Here is a 23,783-nt window from a genome sequence, read left to right on the forward strand (position 1 = left end):
TCTTTTCACAGTAAGAAACTGTAAAATAACAGTAACAAGCTGAAAAAGCGATATTCTAGTAAATTACTGTAATCTAACAGTGAGAGTTCATTGTTATTACAGGAATGCAGTTTTAGCCCCTAAAGCATTGAGATGAATACCTGCCTGTAACTATATACAGTTTTTGCATTTGTATCCATTTGAATTTGTCCCTAAATTAAACTTCTGAATTGCAGCAGTTTGGAAAAAAGGAGCGTTGGATACAGGCTTCACTCGTGTACGTACAGTACTCTGTGTGTCTCTGAGTGTGTGTATCAAAAGAACTTTGACAAACAGCTCCCCTGTTTACCATGGCGACGCCGTGGCCTGTGTTCTCTCGTCTCTACGGTAACCGTGGCCCTGAGCTCTCTTATTGGCTGAGCCACTGAACTCCCAGCAAGAGACAAAGGAGAAGGACCTGGCGCTGGTAATTTCTTATCACCAAATCCCATTAGGCTCAGGGTTTTTCAGTTTTTTTTCATTAACCCACACAAAAGTAAAGTGGAAATCACCATACCCAGTCAGCTCAGCCCCTACTGTGAGGCTGACTAGGCCCCCTAATAACATCGCTCTGCTCTAGCTTGTGCTGTATGAATACAAGAGACACTTACAAAAGTACGTTAATAGACTCAAAAATGAAAAGCTGTAAAAGAAAAAAAACAGCATCACTTCATTATCGCATTTATCCAGATCGGTTTTGTGAAAAATTATTGTGGAAAAAAATGGAACCACAGCAGATAAAGTTAATAGACCCCAAATTACTTCATTGATACTGTTAATTAATAATAATTAGTTTGTGTCCACAGATAGTAAGTCATTTATTAATCCCAAAAGAAAACTGCTGTGTTCCATCACAGGCTACATTTTAATTGGTATATTTAATCCAAAATGCCAATTTCTTAATTTTAAGTAATATAATCACAGATTTTGTTGTCAGATAAATAATAAATAAATACAAATAATACACATCAGGATCAGTATAGCAGTCTTGGCAGTAACACAGAGCCTGTGTAAATAAAAGGCTTCAGAGGTGCTTTGTTAAGTCGCAGAAAATAATCTCTGCTTGAACTTGAGACTTTAACCTTTTCATGAAAAAGGCCGTTTACCTGGCAGCAAGGCTTTAACAAAAAGATCCAGTTCTTCAGTAGCTCACCTCACAGCAGGATCTAAAAGTCAGGATATCTCTGCTTCTGCTGACACGTTTTTGAACATTGTTTCAGTCCTCCAAATAAATCTGTCACCAGTAAATTCCCAGCATTTCCCATACAGATATTTGACAGATGCAAAGCTGGTTGTTTTACCTGCTGTTATAAATATGCAAGGTAACTTTCTGATTTTTTTAACATAGTTTATTGTGCGTATCCTAACAACAACATTAGTAGAAGTGACGAAAGTGAAGAGAATATTCTATGGTGCACACTGTGATTTCTCTCTTTAAGCTGCAGGGTTCAGTTAAGGGGATCTCTGGGCTGTTTGCCTGTGTAGTTTGGTCCATTTGAGCTGATGTGCAAGCTGCTGGTCAGTGCCCGACACTGAAATTCCCCAGCATATGCGACGTCATTTCGTAAACTAGCATTTTTCTTTTAAATTTAACTAGGAACATATATTTATTTCTACTCTACATGAAATTTGAAAATCAGGAAAATGGAGAACATAGCGTATGTTTATGTATATGTTTCTGTTTCTATGTACTGGGGCTCTTTCAGATTGAATATCTTTTACCATAATGGAGTAGCATAGATATAACTAATTATTATTTATTCTAACCAAAAGTGTAAAATTCATCACTGAAACTTCTGCAGTAATTAGATTATAGTTCTACATGCAGTAAAGTGACTAAAGAAAAATTAGGACTTCTTATGGAATTAAAATCTATCACCTTTTTGGGAAAGTACATTCAGAGAAGCTTAGAAAATATGAAAGAAGTACCTGTAGTAATAACCTGTAAACTGGATTTTTTTTTTCCCTTAACGTTTTAGCTTGTCAAGTCTTCATTTCAGCTCAGCACTCCACTTTCATCTTTCACCTGTCACCCTTCCTGCAGCCAACAAACTGAGCGTGCATGTGTTACAGCTCCAGTTCCACTAGATCTGACACCTCTCAGCATACTGAATGGGCCTGATATACCTAAGGCCGTAATCACTGCACGAGTATGTGTGCTGATAGGTGGTGGTTACGTGTATGTGGTGTGTGTTTGTGTGATAATCGCCGCTATGAAGTCGGATTGACAGACAAAAGCCTAATCGCTCCTCAGCTCCAGCAGCCAAACAGCTCAGAGGAAGTATTGACCCAAAAGCACCATAATCCCCTTCACCTAACACGGGCAATTTCATGTAATACCTGTAATAACACACATTCAGCTCAAAGTAGTCATCAAAAGAGCTTTGAGCATCTGATTTTGAGAGGTGAGCTGTTTGAATAAAGGGGACCTGAAGAGTATATCAATCTGTAATAACAACATTGTGGCCTGAACCCACTTTCTTTTCAGTTCGCCTTATCACCACTCCTCTGAATCACTTCACTCATGTTCTCTCACTCACTTTGTGTCTCTCTGTCTAAATGTGTCGCTCATGTTTCTTTACAGTCACTGTACGCAGCCATGCAGAGGGGTTTTTTTTAAGGAAACATATAGAAACTCACACAGTAAAGATAAGCAGTGCACCAAAGGGGGTCATTTTCATTTTCTATTTGTGAACATGTTTGCAAATTCTTGCCTGGAAGTGACATTTTCATTTTCCCTGGTTCCTGTAACAGCATCAATGCTCAGACAAAGAAGTTGCTGAGTTCTATGGAGACCTAGTGGGTACAAATATCAGTAAAAGATCTTTATCTCCTAATCTAATATGATCTAATCCTAGTGATCATTACTGGACTGCCACTAATCAGCTGCTAGGACTGACAGGGAACACTAGATCAAACATTGTGTGATTAATTCCCATTTTAGTTCCTTTCCACCAAAAACTGCTTACTTGTAAAACAAAATGTAATTTTGCCAATAGTAGCTTTCTATATCGCCAGTTCCTCAAATCTCACCCTGAGCACATGTTAGACATGAAAGAATCAGAAGAAGCTGTGGAGAAAGTTATGCTGCCTGTAACATTGGTAAGCATGTGTCAGTGATGGACTGGGGAGGCATATCCATGGAGTAATGCACAGACCTCTACAAGCTAGGCAACAGCACCCTGACTGCCATTAGGTGTCAGGATGAAATCCTTGGAGCAACTGTCAGACCCTCCGCTGTTGCAGTGGGTCCTGGATTCCTCCTGGTGCTCAACAATGCCCAGCCTCATTGGGTGAGAGTATCCAGGCATTTCCTGGAAGATGAAAGAATTGATACAGTTTTAGTAGTTTAAGGCTCTGTCCTTAGTCTACTTTTATTTTGAGTATATTTCTTCCCTTCAACCAGATCATTAATAGAGATAAAATCACTCACCACAGCTATGCAGATGGCACACAGTTATGTCCCTCCCCCTCAAACAACTCCAGAAGCCTTGATACTGTGTTCACCTGCCTAAATGCTAGCTGTCACATAACTTTACAAAAAAGAGTCATGATAAAACTACAGTATTAGTAATTCGTAAAATTCCAGTACCCTGGCCTACAGTACACTTGGTTCATTGATCAAAGCTGTCAAACTGCTAAAAATCTCAGAGTTATTTTAACACCACGCTCTGATTTGATGCTTACATACAGCTTTGTACGGACAGGACATTTTGCATGTGCTTACATACTGTTTTCAAAACTGTTAAACTCATGGTCAAAACAATAACACAATGCAAAACTTGAAAAGACAGCAAAATCCAACGGCAATATTTTATTGAAACATATTTTAAATCTAACAATGCAGTTTAACCAGCCACAGCTGATTCTCATTGTAGATGAACATCTACACAGTTGTTACTCCTTCAATTTTTCAACTCCTTCAATTCTGGCAGCCAGAAGATTCTTTCCTAGGTGTATTGCCCTAGATGACATAAGATGTGATGTGGATGAGAACCTGTGGCCAAATGGAGGAGACCGAGTAGATTAGCATTACTATTGTATGTGTATCAGTGGATGGTGTGTATACAAATTCTTGTATTTTGGGATTACTTAGTGCAAAAAAATAAAAATACATAAACATAAATACATGTCTGATTCATTCCAGTAACATACATTGAAATTATAAACAGAGATGTGTCCTTGTTTTACACAGGAAAACACTGTGTAATGCTACATGTTGTTAGTGTTTTTTAGGTCATTGTTTTGTGGGTGACAAAGTGTGTTTGTCGGCTGTCAACCTTTGCTAGTGTTCTGGAGGAATGTGTTCATTGGAGACCTGAATGAAGTGTTTTGGTAGTTGTAGTGCATTTTGAATGTGAAATGAACTGCTTTGCCAGGCTGAGGGTCAGTTAGGAGAAATGTGTGAAGAGTTTTGCAAAAGTGACTTAAGTATTGAGAAATGTGTCCTAGCGTCTGTAAAAAACTGTAAAAAGTGTCCAGTCGTGCCTTTTTAAGATTTAAAAAGGCACGACCAATTAATTTTAAGCATATAATGGCCTAGTTCTTAAGAATTTCTATGACTTATTAATCCCTAATGGGCCTGGGTGCTTACTTGGATTGGTGAGTGGGGTGCTGCTGGTTATTCTGAGGTCTTGGCTAGCAAACAAACGCCAGCAGACTTTTGGTATTAGAGCCCCCATTCAGACCAGAATGGTAACTTCCTTATTATCTTTTCATATCTCTTCTTAAAATGCTTATCATGAAGCTTTCATGAATATTTCATAGTCTGTATTTGCTGCGTTTTTAACTATTTCTTGGATTTAAAAAAAAGTCTTTCTGTGAAGCACATTATTGTTGGGGAAAGTTCTATATAAACAAAGTTTGATGTTGTTATTATTATATTTGCATCATGCATACACACATCCATCATCATCCCATCAATTTGCACTCACTCAGACATGGACGCACACTTTTTAGCCTCTGATTTGGTATTCATGTCACACAGATTAATCAAGCTGCTCATCCCATTTGCAGTTCCACACTGATACACACCACTCAGTTTACCTGTACCTATAGGTAGCTGTGCACGTGTTTGTGTGTGCGTCTGTATGAATGGGAGGGTGGGTTGGTGGTGTGCACATGCTTGACAGACAGCGAGAGAGGCCTCTGTCACCAATCTGCATATCTAAATATTAACACTGGACCATCCCTTTAATTTCCTACAGGGGCTGATAACCATCAATCGTTTCCCCCAGCGTCTTTGTCACTTTCACAGTGTGTGTGTGTGTGTGTGTGTGTGTGTGTGTGTGTGTGTGTGTGTGTGTGTGTGTGTGTGTGTGTGTGTTAAAGAGGTTGTTGGCTGAATAATACCGTCAGTTTTTTCTCTTGCTCACACACACACACTCATATCTTAGTGAGGACATCTAATTGACATAATGCTTTCCCCAGCTGCTTACACTAACTTTAACCATCAAAAATGAATGCCTTATCCTAACCCTTAGCCCATACCTAACCATAACCTAACTGTAACACTGACACTAAAACCACATTTTGAGCCTCAAAACTGCCTTCAAACGCCTGGGGATGAGCATTTTAAACCCCTAAGTGACTATTGGACCCCACAAATACAGTGGCATGCCAATTATCTGTCGTCACAAAGATGTATAAACACACGCACGAGAGGGTTGTCAGAAACTAATCGACATGCTATTGATTTACTTTTCTATTTAATGAGTGAAACCATCTGTGAGATATTAAAAGGAATTTTGGAGAGAGAGGAGAAGAGGAGACAGGTCAAATAAGCAACGACAAAACAGATTTGAAAATAACTCTGTTTATTCTTTTCGGGGTGGGGAAATATTCTGAATGACATTTTGGTCATTGTGAGGCACTGAAACTCTACACTGAGACATCTGATGACCACGTAGCCATTTCCTATCTGCTTCACGGGGCTGCAGTCAAAGCTGACACGCCCAGAAACCCCTCTCTCCAGCCCACTCCTGTACCTCTTCACGTAGGACACCAGAGTGCTCCTGAGCAAGCCGAGCGCAATCTCTCCAGCATGTCCTGGGACTGCCCTCTTAAACATCTAGAAGGCATGCAGGAGGGAGGCATCCTAGTCAGATGTAAAAGCCATCTAAACTCCTTTTAACCCTTCCACACATAGTGGTCACTGCAGTGGGCAGCTATTCAAAGGCTGTTTTCTTGTATTTGTGTCAGTGTTGATGGTGTACTTGCACATAAACCACTACATTGGACACTGATGTGTCACTCCATACAACTGTGATGGGTCAGTGAAATGGACAATAGTGCTTATTTTAATCTTTGACATGGTGCCACACTGCATTACATTTTACTCGGGGTCACACATTCAGAAAACTAAACTTCACAGAATGTGATGTGACAGTCTTTCATAGGCTTATATACAGATTAATAACTACCCGTGTGTGTCCGTGTGGTCACAGATTAGTTTAACAGCTCCACAGTGATAATTGTTTCACATTTATTATCTCTGTGTTGGCAAGCAGCCTTGCAGTAGTCTGCATGTACCCACATGTGTGTTTGTGAGTCAAACCACATCGCAAAGAGGCGAATGCTAATCTGCTATCTGCCATTATTCTCCGAGACCTTGAGAGGATGGAGGTAGAGACGAGGGAGTGAGACAGTAGAGGGGGAGAAGTAGAAAATGGCAAGGTTATGAATGAACCTTTTGTTGAGGACGTGTTTGTGTTAGAGTGTATTAGTAGTAGAGAAGAGTGGCAGAGAAAATTCGTGATATAAGAGGAGAGGGTGCCAGTATGAGAGAGAGAAAACTAAGAGAGGCAGAGAGAGGCATTGTGGTGATGAGGTGATTGAGACGGTGGACATGTCTGTTAAACTGCCATCCAGCAGAAACATGAACAGGTTCATTTCATTAGAAACGGACTTTCTCTGATTTAAGGAAACACAATCTAAAAGCGCTTTATATTGTAAGGTAAAGAACCTTAGATTAGATTAGATTAGATTAGATTAGATTAGATTAGATTAGATTAGATAGAACTTTATTAATCCCTCGGGTGGGTTCCTCTGGGAAATTCGATTTCCAAAAAAGCACAGCACCGACAGAAGTTACAGAGTTACAGAATATTATATATATATATATATACACACACACACACACACACACACACATACACACATATATATAAATACAGAGACAATATAAATAAAATATACAAAGGGGATAAATAGAATAAATAGGAATAAAAAATAAAAATACAAGTGAATTGCACATTTCAAGTATTGAGTCTATTGCACTGTTGACTATTTACAAAAAGTATTGCACAAGGTATTGTACAGTGAGGTGAAGAGGCACTACAGCTTAGTTGTTCCCTCCTTTGTCCTCCTGTCTCCCCTCCCTCTCCCCTCCAGAGAGGAGTTAAACAGTTTGATGGCGTGTGGGACAAAGGAGTTTTTAAGTCTGTTAGTTCTTGTCTTGGGGAGAAGCAACCTGTCACTGAACAGACTCTTCTGGTGGTTAATGGCCGTGTGCAGAGGATGCCTGGCATTGTCCATAATGTCCATCAGTTTCTTTAATGTCCTTTTCTCTGCCACTGTCACCAGAGTGTCCAGCTTCATGCCAACCACAGAGCTAGCCCTCCTGATCAGTTTCTCCAGCCTGGATGAGTCCTTCTTTGCTGTGCTGCTCCCCCAGCACACCACAGCATAGAAAAGTACTCCAGCAACCACCGACTGGTAAAACATCCTCAGGAGCTTCCTGCAGATGTTAAAAGACCTCAGCCTCCTGAGGAAGTACAGTCGGCTTTGGGCTTTTTTATACAGGTGCTCTGTGTTGCATGACCAGTCCAGTTTATTGTCCACCCACAGCCCGAGGTACTTGTACTTGTTGACCACCTCCACCTCCTCCCCCTCTATCTGAACCGGCAGTGGACCTGCTCTAGACCTCCCGAAGTCCACAACCAGTTCCTTAGTCTTTGAGGTGTTGAGTTGCAGGTGGTTTGTGTGACTCCATGCGACAAAGTTCCTCACCAGACTTCTGTACTCCTCTTCCTGATCATCCCAGATACACCCCATGATGGCTGTGTCGTCTGCAAACTTCTGAATGTGGCATAATTCAGAGTTGTAGCAGAAGTCAGAGGTGTACAGGGTGAAGAGAAGAGGGGACAGCACAGTTCCCTGTGGTGCTCCTGTGCTGCTGACCACTGTGTCAGACGTGATGTCCTTCAGCCTGACGTACTGTGGCCTGTCGGTGAGGTAGTCGGAGATCCAAGCCACCAGGCAGGGGTCCACCTCCATCCTGTTCAGTTTTTCCTGAAGCATACAGGTATTAAAGGCACTGGAAAAGTCAAGAAACAGGATCCTGACCGTGCCGTACAATACCACTATTCATTCACACACTGGTGGAGGCAGCTACAGTTGTAGCCACAGCTGCCCTGGGGCAGACTGACAGAAGTGAGGCTGCCATATCGCGCCATCGGCCCCTCTGGCCAAAACCAGTAGGCGGCAGGGTGAAGTGTCTTGCCCAAGGACACAACTACCAAGACAGACAGAGCAGGGGATCGAACCGGTAACCTTCCAGTTACAAGATGAGCTTCCCAACCTTCTGAACCACGGTCGGCCCACATTCACAATTCACCTACAAAGTACGTTCAGGGCTTGTACATTCACTTAAAACCAATGTAATGTGTATGTAAAGGGTCATGTTTACCATGCTGCTTTCAGGTCTAGGTTTTCCAGGTTCTGCCTTTCATGTCATTGGCCAGGGTTTGAGTCCTGCAGCCAATGGATGCCCTCCAGGACATATGTAGGTGTGGTTAATGCACTGTTAGTCTTTGCTTTATGCTTGTTAGGTTCAGATTTTTATGCTTCTCATTAGCTGTGTACAGAGAGTTAGAGTGGGGCCTCATCTTTCCTCAGCCCTCAGCCTCAACACCGGCTCTCCACAAGGCTGTGTACTGAGTCCCCTACTGTACACTCTGTACACACATGACTGTGTTAGTTCCCACCCAGACAACACAGTCATCAAGTTTGCAGATGATACCACTGTGGTGGGGCTCATCTCAGGGGGAGATGAGACTGCATACAGAGCTGAAGTTCAGAGGCTGTCAGATTGGTGTGCAGACAACAACCTGGACCTCAATACCACCAAAACAAAAGAACTGGTAGTTGACTTCAGAAGGAGGAAGTCCGAGCTGCAGCCTGTCAGCATCAACGGGGAGTGCGTGGAAAGGGTCTCCAGTTTCAAGTTTCTGGGTGTGCACATAGACACAGACCTCCAATGGAGCTCTAACACCTCTGCGGTCTTAAAGAAGGCCCAACAGCGTCTCCACTTTCTGAGAATCCTCAGAAAAATGGACCTGAAGAAGGAGCTGCTGACCGTCTTCTACCGCTGCTCCATTGAAAGTGTGCTGACATATTGCATCGGTGTGTGGTTCTCCAGCTGCACCACAGCACACAGAAAGGCACTCCAGAGGGTCATCAACATGGCCCAAAAAATCATTGGACATCCTCTTCCCTCCCTGAAGGACCTGTACAGCACTCGCTGTCTCAAGAGGGCACGCAGCATCCTACGGGACTGCACACACCCAGGACACCGGGTGTTTAAGCTGCTGCCGTCTGGCAGGAGGTTCAGGCTGCTGAGGTCCCGAACAAATAGACTCAAGGACAGCTTTTACAACAGGGCAATAGCCCTGATCAATGTAAATAGCTGACCTGACTGGATACCTCCCTGGACTTTTTAGGGGGAGGTAACAATGTTTAAAACGATAACAATAATATTTATATTTATAACAAGGTGCAATAATAATTAATGTGCAATAATAACAGTGTGCAATACACATACACTTATTCTTCTTTTTTATACTAAGTTAATATACTGTGTTGTGTTGTTTGTTACGTTGTGATGTGTCATATCGTGTCGTGTTGTGTTATATGTAGTGCCGACGTAGGACAGTTTTTCCAATTTCATTGTACTACTGTACTATGTATGACTGTGCAATGACAATAAAGAGTTATCTTATCTTATCTTATCTTAGCTTGTTTGTGCTTATTCTACTTTATTAATTGGTTCTTTGTTACATTGGTAAGAGAAGCTCGTAAAAGGAGAGCTGTCACCACCTTGAGGTGCTGTAAAGTTTCTTTTGACTTAAGTTATATAGTTGATGGAGTTTTGTTTAAAGTTAATGCTCTTTTGTTTTGTTAGTTAAGTTGGCCTTGGCTCTCCCTGAAGTAAATTTATGCTTCCTTTTTAACATCTCATCATTAAACCATTTCAAGCTGACTCAAACACTCTCTTCATGTTAATTTGTTTACTCTTGGGACCAACATGGGGACATAACAAGGGCTAACGAGTTAAGCCATGAAGCACTCTGACATGACGCGATGTAATATTAACTACAAAATGTTAATATTTGTGATATTTTCAGCTGAATGTCTGTTAATTATTTAGAGACGGTGTTTGAGTTTCTTGAAAAATGTCTGTAAAATAATTCAAACTAAGATCAAACCTGTTGTGTAGCAGTCTATAGAGTACATATTAGAATCTATTGTTCATATCTGCAACATTTACAAATGTGTTATGTAAGTAAAATGCAGAGATCTTAAAGTTGCATCTGTACCTGACCATCAGAACAACACAAGCACAAACTCACCTCTGCGGAAGAGACATTTTTGACCTGAAGCTTTGTGTGAACGATTTAATACTTTGTCTTTGCAGGAATCACTGTTTATTCACTCTTTGTCATTCTTGTCCCTGATCTGACAATTCCCAACTAAAGCAAATAACTTTGCTCAAGGCTGAGAGATGACAGCAGGTGAAAAAATTGACAGTGCTGCCTCTTCAACAGTGTCATATTTTTATCTGATATCAAAATGTGGTAAACGTGGTAGCTGATCAAACTTTGCAAAAACGAAATCATGCCAGGTTGAAAAATTTCATCCAGAGTGTTTGAGAGGCATCATGTGGCTGCTTTCATCCCACCTCATTTTTTCCTTCACTGATTCATTGACTCCAGGCTTTCGTCCTTTCTATTTCCTCTTTTCATCTGAAAAGAGGCTGTGTTTAAGCCCAAATACTTAAGGTACTCCAGTAAGTGGCTTTGTAGTTTGTGCATGAATAACCATCTTCTCGCATCTATCCCCTTTTTCTAGGACAAACATCTTGTGGCGGTCAACGCTGAAGCTAAAAGCAAAAACAACTCAAACATCTCTAAAGAGAGAAGGGCTCCTTCATGGTGCTGAAGTACTTCCCAAAGGTAAGAATTGTATAAGCATTGAAATTTGAACCTCGACAGACAATTCTGTTTCTCTACATCCTTTTATATGAAGAATCCAGACACAGATCAGGTGATTCTGATGGCTCTAATCAAGCCGTTTTTGCAGCCCATTCTTCCAATTCAGTATGATGTGCAACGAGCATCATACTGTTAGTTCATCAGATCAAACTGAAACTTAAAACATACTGCAAAGGGTCCATTTTAAACATTTTCATTTTAACTTTACTGTTAAAATCAAAATGATGAGATTCAAGATAAAATTGCATTTAACCTCCTAGGACCTGGCGTCCACATATGTGGACATCACATTTTAGGTTGTCTTGACCAAAATACTAAATTTTGCTCTACAAGGACCTGATATCCACTTGCGAGGACATTATACTGCAAAAAAAAAAAATCTGGTGATTCTTTGTTTTTACATTCATCAGGTCCCAATATGCCCAAATATCAAAGAGAAATTAAAAATGCATGCCATGAAAGAGTTCAGGTCTTAGGAGGTTAAACAATTTTCGCCCACCTTTTATTTTTTGGTCAGATTGCTGTTCTATAAAAAGTTTTTCTTCTTTCAGTCTTTCCAGGGCTGACGATGTGTGTGTGTGTGTGTGTGTGTGTGTGTGTGTGTGTGTGTGTGTGTGTGTGTGTGTGTGTGTGTGTGTGTGTGTGTGTGTGTGTGTGTGTGTGTCTGAGCTTTCAGTGAGATAAACACTTGAGTTATAGATTCTCCACAGGAGGAAATCTATAATGTTTAATACAGGCTCAGTAGAAATATTGGTTTCCCTCAGTGAACAATCCAATTGAACCCTTCAGTTTATCAATGTGCATGTAGTTTGGATGAGGTCAGTGCAGTGGCTAATACCCAGAGATCCATTGAATACATTTAATTCATGGCATGCCAATTCACAACAACAATAATCTCAAGGTACTTTGCAGTGTTATGGATTGAAAACAAACGATTCCCTTTGATCAAGTATGTAGTGATAACAGAAAGGAACAAAATCTCGTAACAAAAAGAAACCTCCAGCAGAACCAGGCTCAAGGTGGACGATCATCTGCCTCAGCCAATTTGGGGTAAAGAGGAAATCGATGAAGCTGACTACAGATCAGGAGCATGCAGTTTTAGCTCCTCCTGCCTGATATATGATAACCAAACAACAGTGCTAAACTATTTAAAACTCACCGAGTCATTTTCCAAGGTGAGACTGTGGGCTCTTGTTAAATGAGTACATCTTTCAGGGGAAAGTATAAGGTTTGGATTACTGTGTGAAAGAGACTGTCCGACAATACCTAAAACTTCCTCACGTACTTAAAAAAAAAAAAAAAAGTACAGGACAATACAAATGATACAGAAGGCATTAAACTCCTTCTCAGTTGACTTATTTATAGTCCCAGGAATATTCTGTTGCATAAAATGTGAAAACGGACAGACAATAACTCACCACCATTTCATAAAGTTACAAAATGACCCTGCTTTATTTTTTTCCAATTCGTAAACAATTATTACACCATTAAATATGATGAAAATTTAATGTAAAAATGTAAATTCGATGAAAATAAACGTATATAATTTATTTCTATAATTGCATTTTATTTGAAAAGTATTACTATAATAAATCCATTAATTTAACAGTAAATGATGGAGTAGTGACTTGTGGGCGGGAATGGTGAACTAGGACGCAAGCTATAGCTTCGTGAGAAACAATTAAGGATTGATCTTCTGTGATTTCCAGCCTCAGCAGAGACTGAAGACCCTGGGAGAGATGGTATGAGAGTGACATGGGGAGGAGATACAGGTCAGGTTCATCAGGTCAGGTTCGTTCATCTCAAATTCGCAAACCTGGAGTATGGGACGAGTTTGACTATCGTGTGGATATGTGCCGCGCTTGCAGAAGGGGACACACTGAGTACTTATTAACATTTTAAGAACCTTTATACTCAACTATGTATTTAAAATTTACTGCAAACTTCTTTGTCCGCTATTTTTCAGATCAGATGATTCTTTTCCAAACACCCAACAGAATTTTTAGTCCTCAGCCTTAAACTTGATTACATGATTACTCAAGAACAAGGTGACATAGGATTTCTAAATTAATACAATAGGGGCATCTGTTAAAAATCTCAGACAAGTTCGGATGTCACTGACCATGACCTCTGACCTAGACCATGAGGTTAAGTTTTCTGAAAGTCTGGTAAATGCTATGTCTCAAGAAAGAAGCCGCCAAGGATTTTTACATTTATGGTGCAGCTACTACAATGCTACTACTAAAATTCAGATGTGTAATAAACACACATGTAGGGGTGCTAAAGCAGTGCTAGGAATGTGTGATTTTGTGTCCCTAAAAATACGCTTATGTTGTCAGTCAAACTGAACCAAGAATAATGGACGTGTTATCAGTGCAAATTGACAGGTTGTGTGTGTGTAGTTCGGGAGTATGCTGCTGACAGCACAGTGATGAGATGATAAGGTGTGGTCTTCATGCTGGAGAAAGCCAGAATGATGGACGTGCCTGTTTCTTACTCTTATCCTGATCATCTGTCCAGTTTGTCTGACTGAGCACTGATGCTCTAGATTCTTCACCCAGCATACACCCACCTAAATACCTGCCTGATGCACACATGGAGGACAGGATGTGGAGGGATTTTTACAGTGATTTTTCTCTTCAGAGATATTTTCATTTAATTTCTAAAATAATTATCTCACTTTCCAGCCGGGTAGATCCAAGATGAGTTCTGTGCATTCACTTCCTCTAACCCTTACTCCTGGTGTTGTCCTCCTGTCACGCTCTTGATCTCTCCATCACCTTAGTGTCACTGCTTTTATCTCGTCACCCTAAGCAACCTCTTCATCCTATTGTCCTGCTGCTGCTATCTGCCTCTTTGTTACTGTGATGAGGGTCAGCGGGTCAGCCGGGGGGCTCGTCATTAGCTGTGCGCGTGCATGTATGTGTGCACATGGTAAAGTGTGTACAGGTGTACATAAGATATGAGGGCCTTTACTGATCGCTGTGAGGAAGCTGTGTCAGAGAAGGAAACTATAAACATACATCTGTTTGGCACATATACTGTATTAGTTACATAGGAACTAAACCTGTTCAGTTTCTTTTTTAAATATTTCCAAGGCTACCATCTTTACTGTTACATAGAGGCGGGCGGAACGATCCAAATATCAATAATATCCATACCAACTCTGATATTGGTATCGGTTCGATGCTAGTACCATAGGATCAATACACTGTTTCTTTCTGGCACGTTCAATAAGTAGCCCACAGAAAAAAAGTTTATTGATTTAGTGGTCATTAAAATGTGTTCAGGATTTGCAAATTAATGGTGATCATCTCATAAATCATGACACATTGCTCTCCCCTACATAAGCTGCCTTTATAAAGTAAAAGTATCTGTCTTGGTATTGGCAACACTGGCCCTGTATTTACATGGTATCACACCGACACCAAAATCTGCAGTACTACTATTACAGATTAATTTTATCTGAACATAACATATGAGATGGGGACACCATCGGACATTGACTTAACTTTTAAGACACCAAGACAAAATCCCAGATTTGGATGTTTTTAGAGATCAGCTGGGATGTGCTGAGTTAAAGCCTAGCATGAACACATGGAAAGACAGCTCCATTTAACTTCAATTCAGAAAGAAAAAGCATGAAGCTCTACCACATAAACTGGAAAGTTGTGTATAAAAAGACTGGTTAAACTCTATATAAATGCAAAATAAAGAGTTATTTATAAATTTGGCTTTTTTTCCCCCTGACACATCATGTCACTCTGCCAGTGTTTTTCTTTCTACTGCCTTCTGTGCTGACCACTTACACACGCTCTCTCGTGCTTTATCTATGTCAGTCGAACAAAAGGAACCAATAGGAAACTGCTGATGCTGCTCGGGTTGTGACAAACAAATAGAATCCAGAGCTGTCCATCAGCCTCCCATTTTTAACCAATCTCATCTTTTCTGCTCTGGTTAAAATTAGAGATTTATGTGAGCCTGTATGATGTTTAAACATTTACACATAGGAATTTTATCTGTGTTTTTTTTTTTTTTGCGAAATCAAAAAAGCTTTACTGGACATGCAGTTGGAGACATTAGCATAGCGTGTGTGTGTGTGTGTGTCTGGCTTGCTGGTTTGTCCTTCCAGTCTCGCTGGGCTGCAGTGTAGTCCTTCTGTGTTTCTGGACATCAGCTTATTGTGCCTGCTGGTAATGAGAGCTGCTTAGTGTGTGATTCTGCCATTGCTGTTTGTTTAGGTGTGTGTATGGGTGTATTTGCATACATGTGTACACGTGTGTTTGGATGCCACTATTTATTCAGCTTCACCGGCTTCCTCAAGGTTGCCTCTTCTCAGCCAGGAGACAAGAATAATACTGTTGTGTGTGTGTTTGCCCGGGGGGAATAGAATCTAGAGTAAACACACGTGTCCGTCTCATTCCCAGGTGGAGTTGGATGAATGAATTCAGTGATAGTGACAAGCCAGCAGCTACCTTTTGTGTGCATCTGCGTGTGTGTGTGTGTGTGTGTGTGTGTGTGTGTGTGTGTGTGTGTGTGTGTGTGTGTGTGTGTGTGTGTGTGTGTGTGTGTGTGTGTGTGCGCATGTAGACTGGCTGCTTAGCTTGTTCACATTTCTGTTTTTTATTGTTTGTCAGGAAAACTGTGAGATATTACTCTCTTTGTAACATAGAAATTTCACTAACTGCTCTGATAGCTGTTCACTCATAGTTATTGAAGGAACTTCTGGTGTTTGATTTTGATTTTGGAAATTTTGCCTAATTTGAACTGTCATTTTTTTAAAAAAAAAAACAGATTTGTCATCCTGCATATGGCCAAAGACAGAGAAACCCAGCTGTGCGCAAAAACAGCCGAGCAATGACACAACCAACAGAAACTGGACAATATTTGTTATTTTAACTAAATGGTCTACAAATATTTCTCAAAACTATGTCAGAAAAAGTGAATTCTAAGAGTTTGTGAAGCATAAACTGCTGTTATAAAATGTAATATTTGGCAGCAAATCCTTTTCCAAGAAACCTCTCAGGTATGAGAGAGAAAACCGTGCTCAGCACAGCCACACCTTCCAGCTGGCCCGGCAGTCAAATATGTCCCTTTAATGAGGCTGGCGACTTTTCTGTCTTTACAGCAGGTATGCTATACTGCCAAAAGTATTAACTCACCCTTCTTGATAATTGAGTTCAGGTGTTCCAATCACTTCCATGGCCACAGGTATAAAAAAAGAAATCAAGTACCTAGGCATGCAGACTGCTTCTACAAACATTTGTGAAAGAATGGCTCGCTCTCAGGAGCTCAGTGAATTCCAGCGTAGTACTGTGAAAGAATGCCACGTGTGCAACAAGTCCAGTCATAAAATTTTCTAGCAACTAGATATTTCACAGTCAACTGTTAGTGGTATCATAAGAAAGTGGAAACAGAGGTACAGAGGTCGACAACTTTCTGAAGAGTCAATCACTGCAAATCTCCAAACGCCATGTAGCTGTCAGATTAGCTGCATCTAACCTGGATGCAGTGGTGTAAAGCATGCAGCCACTGGACTCTAAAGCAGTGGAGATGTGTTCTCTGGAGTGATGAAACACACTTCTCCCTCTGGCAATCGGGTGGACAAGGTTGGGTTTGGTGGTTGCCAGGAGAACGGTACTTAACGGTACTTAAAGTAAAGTTTGGTGGAGGGAGGATTAAGGTGTGGGTTGTTTTTCGGTACTTGGGCCCAGGCCCTTCCCATATGGAAAAGAAATAGTAAAAACTTATAAAAGACTTGCATAAGATGTGGCCTACTTCATATAGTGAATCATATAAGGCTTATATGATTTACTCATGAATGTGGCCACCTTCTCATTACTTTCATATATTGTTTTAGTAAGTATCCAAAACATACAAGTTTCATTTATATAATTTTTCAAGGGATCTTATATCTGTTTTCACTCTTGTATGCTTTTCACACAAGTTTCACACAAGACACAAGTTTCGTGTGGGAGAAGTTGACTGGTCTGCACAGAGTCCTCACCTCAACCCGACAGAATACCTTGGGGATGAATTAGAGCAGAGACTGTGAGCCAGGCCTTCTCGTTCATTAGTGTCTGACCCCACAAATGCACTTCTGGAAGAATGTTCAAAAATTCCCGTAAACACACTCCTAAACCTTGTGGAAAACTTTTCCACAATAGTTGAAGGTGTTATAGCTGTAAACTGTAGGCTGGCGAGATATTAAAACCTGTGGATTCAGAATGGATTATATGAGTGTGAAGGTAGATGAGCGAATACTTTTGACTATATAGTGTACAGTATCTGTAAATTGACAGTTTCTATAAATTTTGTGAAATTTTTATCAGATGTTTAACCATTTACCAATCTAGTAAAACTATTTATCTTTTTTTGTAACTTGATCATGTTGTGTCCCATTTGTGTTCAGCTAAACTGACTCAGTGTTTTTTGTGCCAAGACTTTATTTTTTCTGGCATTTTGTACGTTGGCATATTATTTCTGGTATATTTTATGAATGTAATAACAGATAGAAGCTAGAGAGTTATCCAGCAATGCTAGCATAGACTAGCTAGCTTGGTAAATCTATAACTCACTGTGATTTTGACTAGCGTGAACATTTTCGGTAGCAAAATACAGGACTGTACAAAAATAATGCAGGCCACCCAGTGTTTCTGAGTTCATGTTATTTTGTTTTTTCATCTGTATTCCAGTTTCTTTTCAGTTTTCTAGTTAAGTTCGTCATGTCTAGTTTACAGTTTTAGTTCATGGTTTATCAGGTTCCCCTTGTGTTATCACCCCTGTGTCCAAGTTCCCCTCATTGTTGTATGTGTCTTATCTATCATATTTCTGGTCTGTATGGCTCTCATTGTCAAGTTTGTCATGTCTACTTCTCCATGTTTCCTGTTTTATTTTGAAAGAGTTCTTTGTTCATTGTGTTCAGTTTCACGTCCCCGGGCCTGTCATTAGGTTTATGTGTGTCAGCTGTTCTCCCTCATGTGTTTCCACTTCCTCTAATCATCCCTGTGGGTATTTAGTCTGTGTGTTTCAGTTCAGTCTTTGTCAGATCGTCTGTTATCCTCACCACAGATTTCATAGTTTTCCCTCATTGTTTCACTGTGTTTCATAGCATTCCTAGTAACTCTGCGTGTATAGTTTTTCATAGTTCTTTCACAGAGTGTCATAGTCTTTTAGTTTACACAGTGTTTTAGTCTCCTTAGTTTTCCCAGTTTCAGTGTGTCTCTGGTATTTTTCTCATGCCAGCAGCCACAATAAAGGCTCACTTTATTTTTGGAAACTTAGTTCTGTCTCCACCGTGTCTGCTTTTGGGTCTACCTCATCTTCACACCGGCGCACCCCACCGTGACAACATCTACTAAAAATCTCAGATGAGTTCAACTATCTGTTACTTGTAATGCGTTACTGTAATCTGATTACTTTTTTCAAGTAACGAGTAAAGTAAGGGATTACTATTGCAAAAAGGTCATTAGATTACCGTTACTTTCCCGTAGGAACGCTGCGTTACTGCGTTACTAAAACCGTGATTTTTTTTTTGCGAGAATGTCTCATGACAGTGACGTAAGCAAGTGCGACGTTCGTGACAACAGCTGTGTGCAGATCAACAATGGATCATATATCGAGTGCGGGAGAGAGTATGAGCGTGCAGCGTTTAAAGCGTGGAAGTACTGACCTTACTTTGAGTTTGATTCCATAAAAAGTGACAAAAACATTAGCGTCCGTTGTGCGTGGGAAGAAAACTTCTTTTTACAGCGAAAAAAAACCCTAAACAAGCACCGAGTGCGCTACGACGTAATGGGAAATTCACAGAGAAACTCACGGATTCTTCCACTGACCGCTGCGGCACACCTGCACCAGGGCAAACCTCCGCCTACCTCACTCCTGCTTTACAGGGGAAAATAGAGCAACAGGGCCGCTAGTCTTTGATTTTATTTATTTTCTGCTGTGTTTTACTTGCATCTATTTGAAAGACTGAGTGTAAACACAAAAAATATTTTATTTTATGTGCTGGAATGTACAGAAAATAGGTTTAAATGTTAAACTAATTTCTTCCAGTCAGAGAATGTTGCATATAATTTAATTTTTGCTTGATGCATAAAGTTAAAAGATTAAAACTGATAAAACAAGTTTTAAAAAAAGAGACTTTTCCATTTGATTACATTTTGTATGATGGATTATGCAGAAAAAGTAGAATTGGGCTGAAAGATCTATCGCTTTATCACCTATTCAGGTTGTAAATCGTGTTTTTAAAAAGTAACTAAGTAACTAAGTAATTACTTTTGAAAATAAGTAATCAGTAAAGTAACAGGATTACTTTTTGGGGGAAGTAATCAGTAATTAGTTACTGATTACTTTTTTCAAGTAACTTGACCAACACTGCTTCTAGGCCTGACGACATAACATTTTAGCTGCCTAAAAATGGGGACTGTAATTCACAGACCAATAAGTAAATATGTTAATTTCATCCAAACAGTCTGTAGCATAGTAAGTGCAATGACTCATGCACAGATATTTAATATAGGTACATTTTGTTCACGTTTTACAGTCTATAACAGACTTTTAATGGGGTAAAAAAAGGACATGGATTGTGCTGGTGCACTGAACTGCTGTGATAACGTCTCCCTCTCTCACACACACGAAGCATAGAAAGACGGGGATAAAGGGCCTTTTTTCCGTTCCACATGCCAGGCAGCTCCCAGTGGCCTCTCTGTTGACATAGCTGCCACAATGGGAACTAAAGGCCTCCCAATGCATCCCATTATGAGCCTAACCCCAGGCCCAGTGCTGCACTGCAGGGTTAGCCAGTGCGGGCCAGCCGGCATCAGCCAAAGCCCCCTTGAATATTAGTCTGGGTATATAAGACTATCCTCTCGCTCCCGCCCCCTGCCACATTGTTCAGCGTTATTCTGCTCCCACAATAGGACATCACACTTTGGAAGTAATTTTCAAATAGGGGAAGCCAATCAAAAATAATGGCACTTATTGTTTCTCTTTTAACACACATTGCTGAGCGCCCTGCCCCTCCCTCCTCTGTTGCTTTCTCTGCCTGTGTAGCCCTAAACCCCAGGGTTCATTCACGTCTATTATATGGACAAATTAAATAAAACCCGGTATTGGTTGGAGGGGAGCGGAGAGCCACGCCGGCCATCGGTGGTGGCACTGGAAAGAATCAGAGATGGGAGGAACACCAAACGGGGAAGGCCCGAGGAGTTGATTCAAGGCAGCACCAGAAGAGGTTTTAGGAAGAGCTCAGAATAACCCAGGAGGAAAGCACTGGGAAAAGGAGTGAAGTAGAAGAAAAAGTCATGGGTACTGAAAACGGGGACAGAGTTTAGTTCTCCAACACGTAACCAAGTTTGTGCCATTAATGGATATATAAACCTCTGTGGGAGCTACCTAACGAAGATGTGCTAGGGGACAATCTGTCACTGCTAGCCAATACACAGACTATTGGAAAAGTAGTGGGAAATGTATCTAACTAGGAAAAACAAGAACTTATGAGGAATAATGGAGACAGCACCGGGCATCCATTCTTTTGTGCTCACCTTCTATTTATCCAGAAAACATTGCTTTTAAAAAGTGTACAAATCAAAGCGTCTCTTGCCTCTTGATGGACTCGTTGGTTACTGCAAGGGCAAAATGGATATTTGGGAGGAAAAGTTCTCAGTTTGCCTACCTGCTGCTTTATTGTCATGGATGCATGGATGCTGGTAAAATGAGGGAAGGTATGTTGCGTCTTCTAAAGGAGGGAGGGTCCTTTGAGGCCTGACAGTGTGTGTGTGTTTGCATGGTTGAAGTTTTTTTGCTAATAAGTTGCTGAAGGTAAATGTATATTTTCGTGCTTTGAAAGCAGGGAATCTGTATAATTATGCAACAACTGTTCTCATATAAGCACTGCTTTCACAAAAACTACAAAAAGCCTCAACATCATTGGCGAAAAAAATATAATAATTGCACCAAGTTGTAGCAGAGGGTCCCTGCAAAGAGCTACTATGACTACTGTTGATGGCTGGGTTTGTTAGCTGGCAATGGAAAGAAGTGAATTGGGGAAATTTATGTGCATTCGCCAAGAGCCATGTGGTGTCTTTTAGTTTTAGTCAAGAATCTTACGATCATGGGAAGATTAATGCTGGTGTCTTATACTTATACATTCAATTCTCAGTGCTGATTTTGTGATGAGGAAGAAAAGTAGGCCTTCACAGATTTTCAGCTTTAACAAAATGGTTTTATTACCACCGAAAGTGACCACAATGCAGAATCAGAGAAAGGAACAGCTTACGTGGTGTGCAAAAGCTCTAGTGCCTTAAATATGACATCGGTGTTTTTCAGAGCGTAACTGTTGTCTTGGATTGGATTCCTGGGAGCAGATTCTTAAATGTGAGCATGTACTTACAGATTGTTGCGAAACATGTGGCTTGTTAATATATGACAACAGCTCAGATTTCATTTAAGGGGTGATTTAAGCCCAACGAAGAAACCCTGGGCTAGGAAAAATCTCACTCAAAATCACTCTTCTAGCATGCTCAAACTAGAATCATACAAAGCAGACAGAAAGCAGATAGTGTAACTCCAGGTGGAAACACCAAGAGAAGCAAATAGGATAGACAGAGAGACATAAATGGGAGGAAGAGGAGAGAACGCTTAAGTGAAGGACAGGAGTGAAAAGGAATAGGGAAGGAACAAAATAAAAAGAAAAGGTTATCAAGAGAAGGGAGGAAAGGGCAGGTGCGGGATAACTGCTCTTTGGGGTCTTTGAAAGCAGCTGGCCCTGGCTTGAAGCTTGAACCCATTTAGGATGAGCAAGAGACATTGAGAACAAGTGCAAGGGAGCGCGAGAGAGTGAGGTAGCGGCTCCTCAACCCCACACTTAAAGGCCCTCCACAGGAAGTCCTCATTCTTCCCAGAGCGGACACCCCCTACCAACACCTACGAAAAAGCCCTCATTTAGGATGTGTAGGGGGAGAGAGAGGACCCCCCATCCTCCTCTGAGGGGGGTCCAATATCAAAACTTTCCCTCAGCAGGATAGAGAGAAATGTCAGCAAGAAAAACTGCTTCAGGCTCCTGCCCTTCATCATTTTATTTGGATATTGATTTGTGTGTAGGTTTGGCCTTTTCTGAATTTTGTGATGTTGAATTTAAAGTTTGTGGGGATAGGTTAATTGGATAATCCAAATTGCCACTAGGTGTGAATGTGCGAGTGAATGTGAGTATGAATGGTTGTCTGTCCTTGTGTGTTAGCCCTGTGACAGACTGGCGACCCGTCCAGGGTGTACCCCGCCTCTCGCCCTATGACAGCTGGGATTGGCACCAGCACCCCCCGCGACCCTGAAAAGGATAAGCGGTAGCGAATGGATGGATGGATGGATGGATGGATGAATTTAAAGTTGACCAGTCCATTACTGGACACTAATAGAAATGACTGGTGAAAAAAAATAGTTATGAATTATTAATATTCTTCAGGTCGTGTAATAACTTATATCAGGCTCCCTCTGGTTTTTGTGGATCCCCTCATATACAAGTAAAAGAAGAGAAAAAAAACATAATTATGATTTTCAACTTCTTTATACTCCAAAAACTTAATTTCAAATGAAAATGATCTACTTCATGTTAAAATTTGTTTTCTTAGATAACAGAACTGGTATTGTGTTACTTTGTACTGAGGGTAGGGGACAATTTTATTTGAAAATAATGACCTTCACACTTCCTTATAGTGTCTTTATCAATAAGCTTAGAGGAGCCCAATTTTCCACAAACAAGCCACTGCTGGATTTTTTGGATCAGGTCGTGTCTAAGCGTCTAATTTGAAGACATTTTTCCCATCCCATAATTTCTTTCCAGTCATTATTAAAATTGGCAAAGATGACCCTCAGACCGACCTCATAAGTTATATGGATTTTTGCTTTCAGAAAGCAAATCAACTGAAGATTGCTACCCGACCATACGCTCCCAGCTTCACAAGTTCATTGAGTTTTTGGTGTTGCTTTTTATTATTATTTTCTTTGTTAATAAAATTAAGTTATAATTGTGCGTTTGGGAAAAAGGATCATTATCATCTGTATGCTGAATTTCTATATTTGCCTATACTTTTTTCATTATACACGGTTTTTACATACTCTCAAATTCCTACTACCTTTACCTCCTACCAAAAAAATCAGAATATGTCAAACTTACTTTGTCAAACAAACTTAGACTAATAAATCAGACAGCTAATTTGTAAATGTCACCATTTTTAAATTGTAATTTGAACTTTATGACTTATTTTCTTTTACTTTTTCACTGTATTGCATGTTTTTTTAAAGGTAGATAAAGAAGTGGGCTTTAATTTCATTAGATGTGAATTTGTGTTCTAATAGACATAAAAAAAAAGTAGATTTCATAATTAATCTTGTTTTTTCTTAATAAAATGTTAAATCATGTCTCCTCAAATGCATGTTGTTAGCCAAACATTTGTCAAGTGAATAAATTAATATGTTTTTACACACACCGTACTC

At 40.3% G+C, this 23,783-nt stretch overlaps 1 protein-coding gene across 3 annotated transcripts in view; it reads left to right on the plus strand.

The window, feature by feature from the left end:
* Nucleotides 1-23,783, plus strand: part of LOC308393994 (uncharacterized protein) — a 110,596-nt gene that overhangs the window by 77,591 nt on the left and 9,222 nt on the right. For 2 of the 3 annotated variants that reach the window (XR_013971074.1, XM_080878075.1), the window contains exon 2: nt 11,149-11,252. Coding sequence is in view for 1 of the 3 variants with exons in the window: in XM_080878075.1 (XP_080734201.1) it covers nt 11,149-11,252 (104 nt within the window). In the remaining 2 variants the exon portion in view is untranslated. Of the gene's footprint in view, nt 1-11,148; nt 11,253-20,438; nt 21,017-23,783 lie in introns of those variants that run through there. The other variant, XR_013971075.1, reaches the window with a different exon arrangement.

The sequence above is a fragment of the Rhamphochromis sp. 'chilingali' genome, assembly GCF_963969265.1.
Source record: "Rhamphochromis sp. 'chilingali' genome assembly, chromosome: 3".
NCBI lineage: Eukaryota > Metazoa > Chordata > Actinopteri > Cichliformes > Cichlidae > Rhamphochromis > Rhamphochromis sp. 'chilingali'.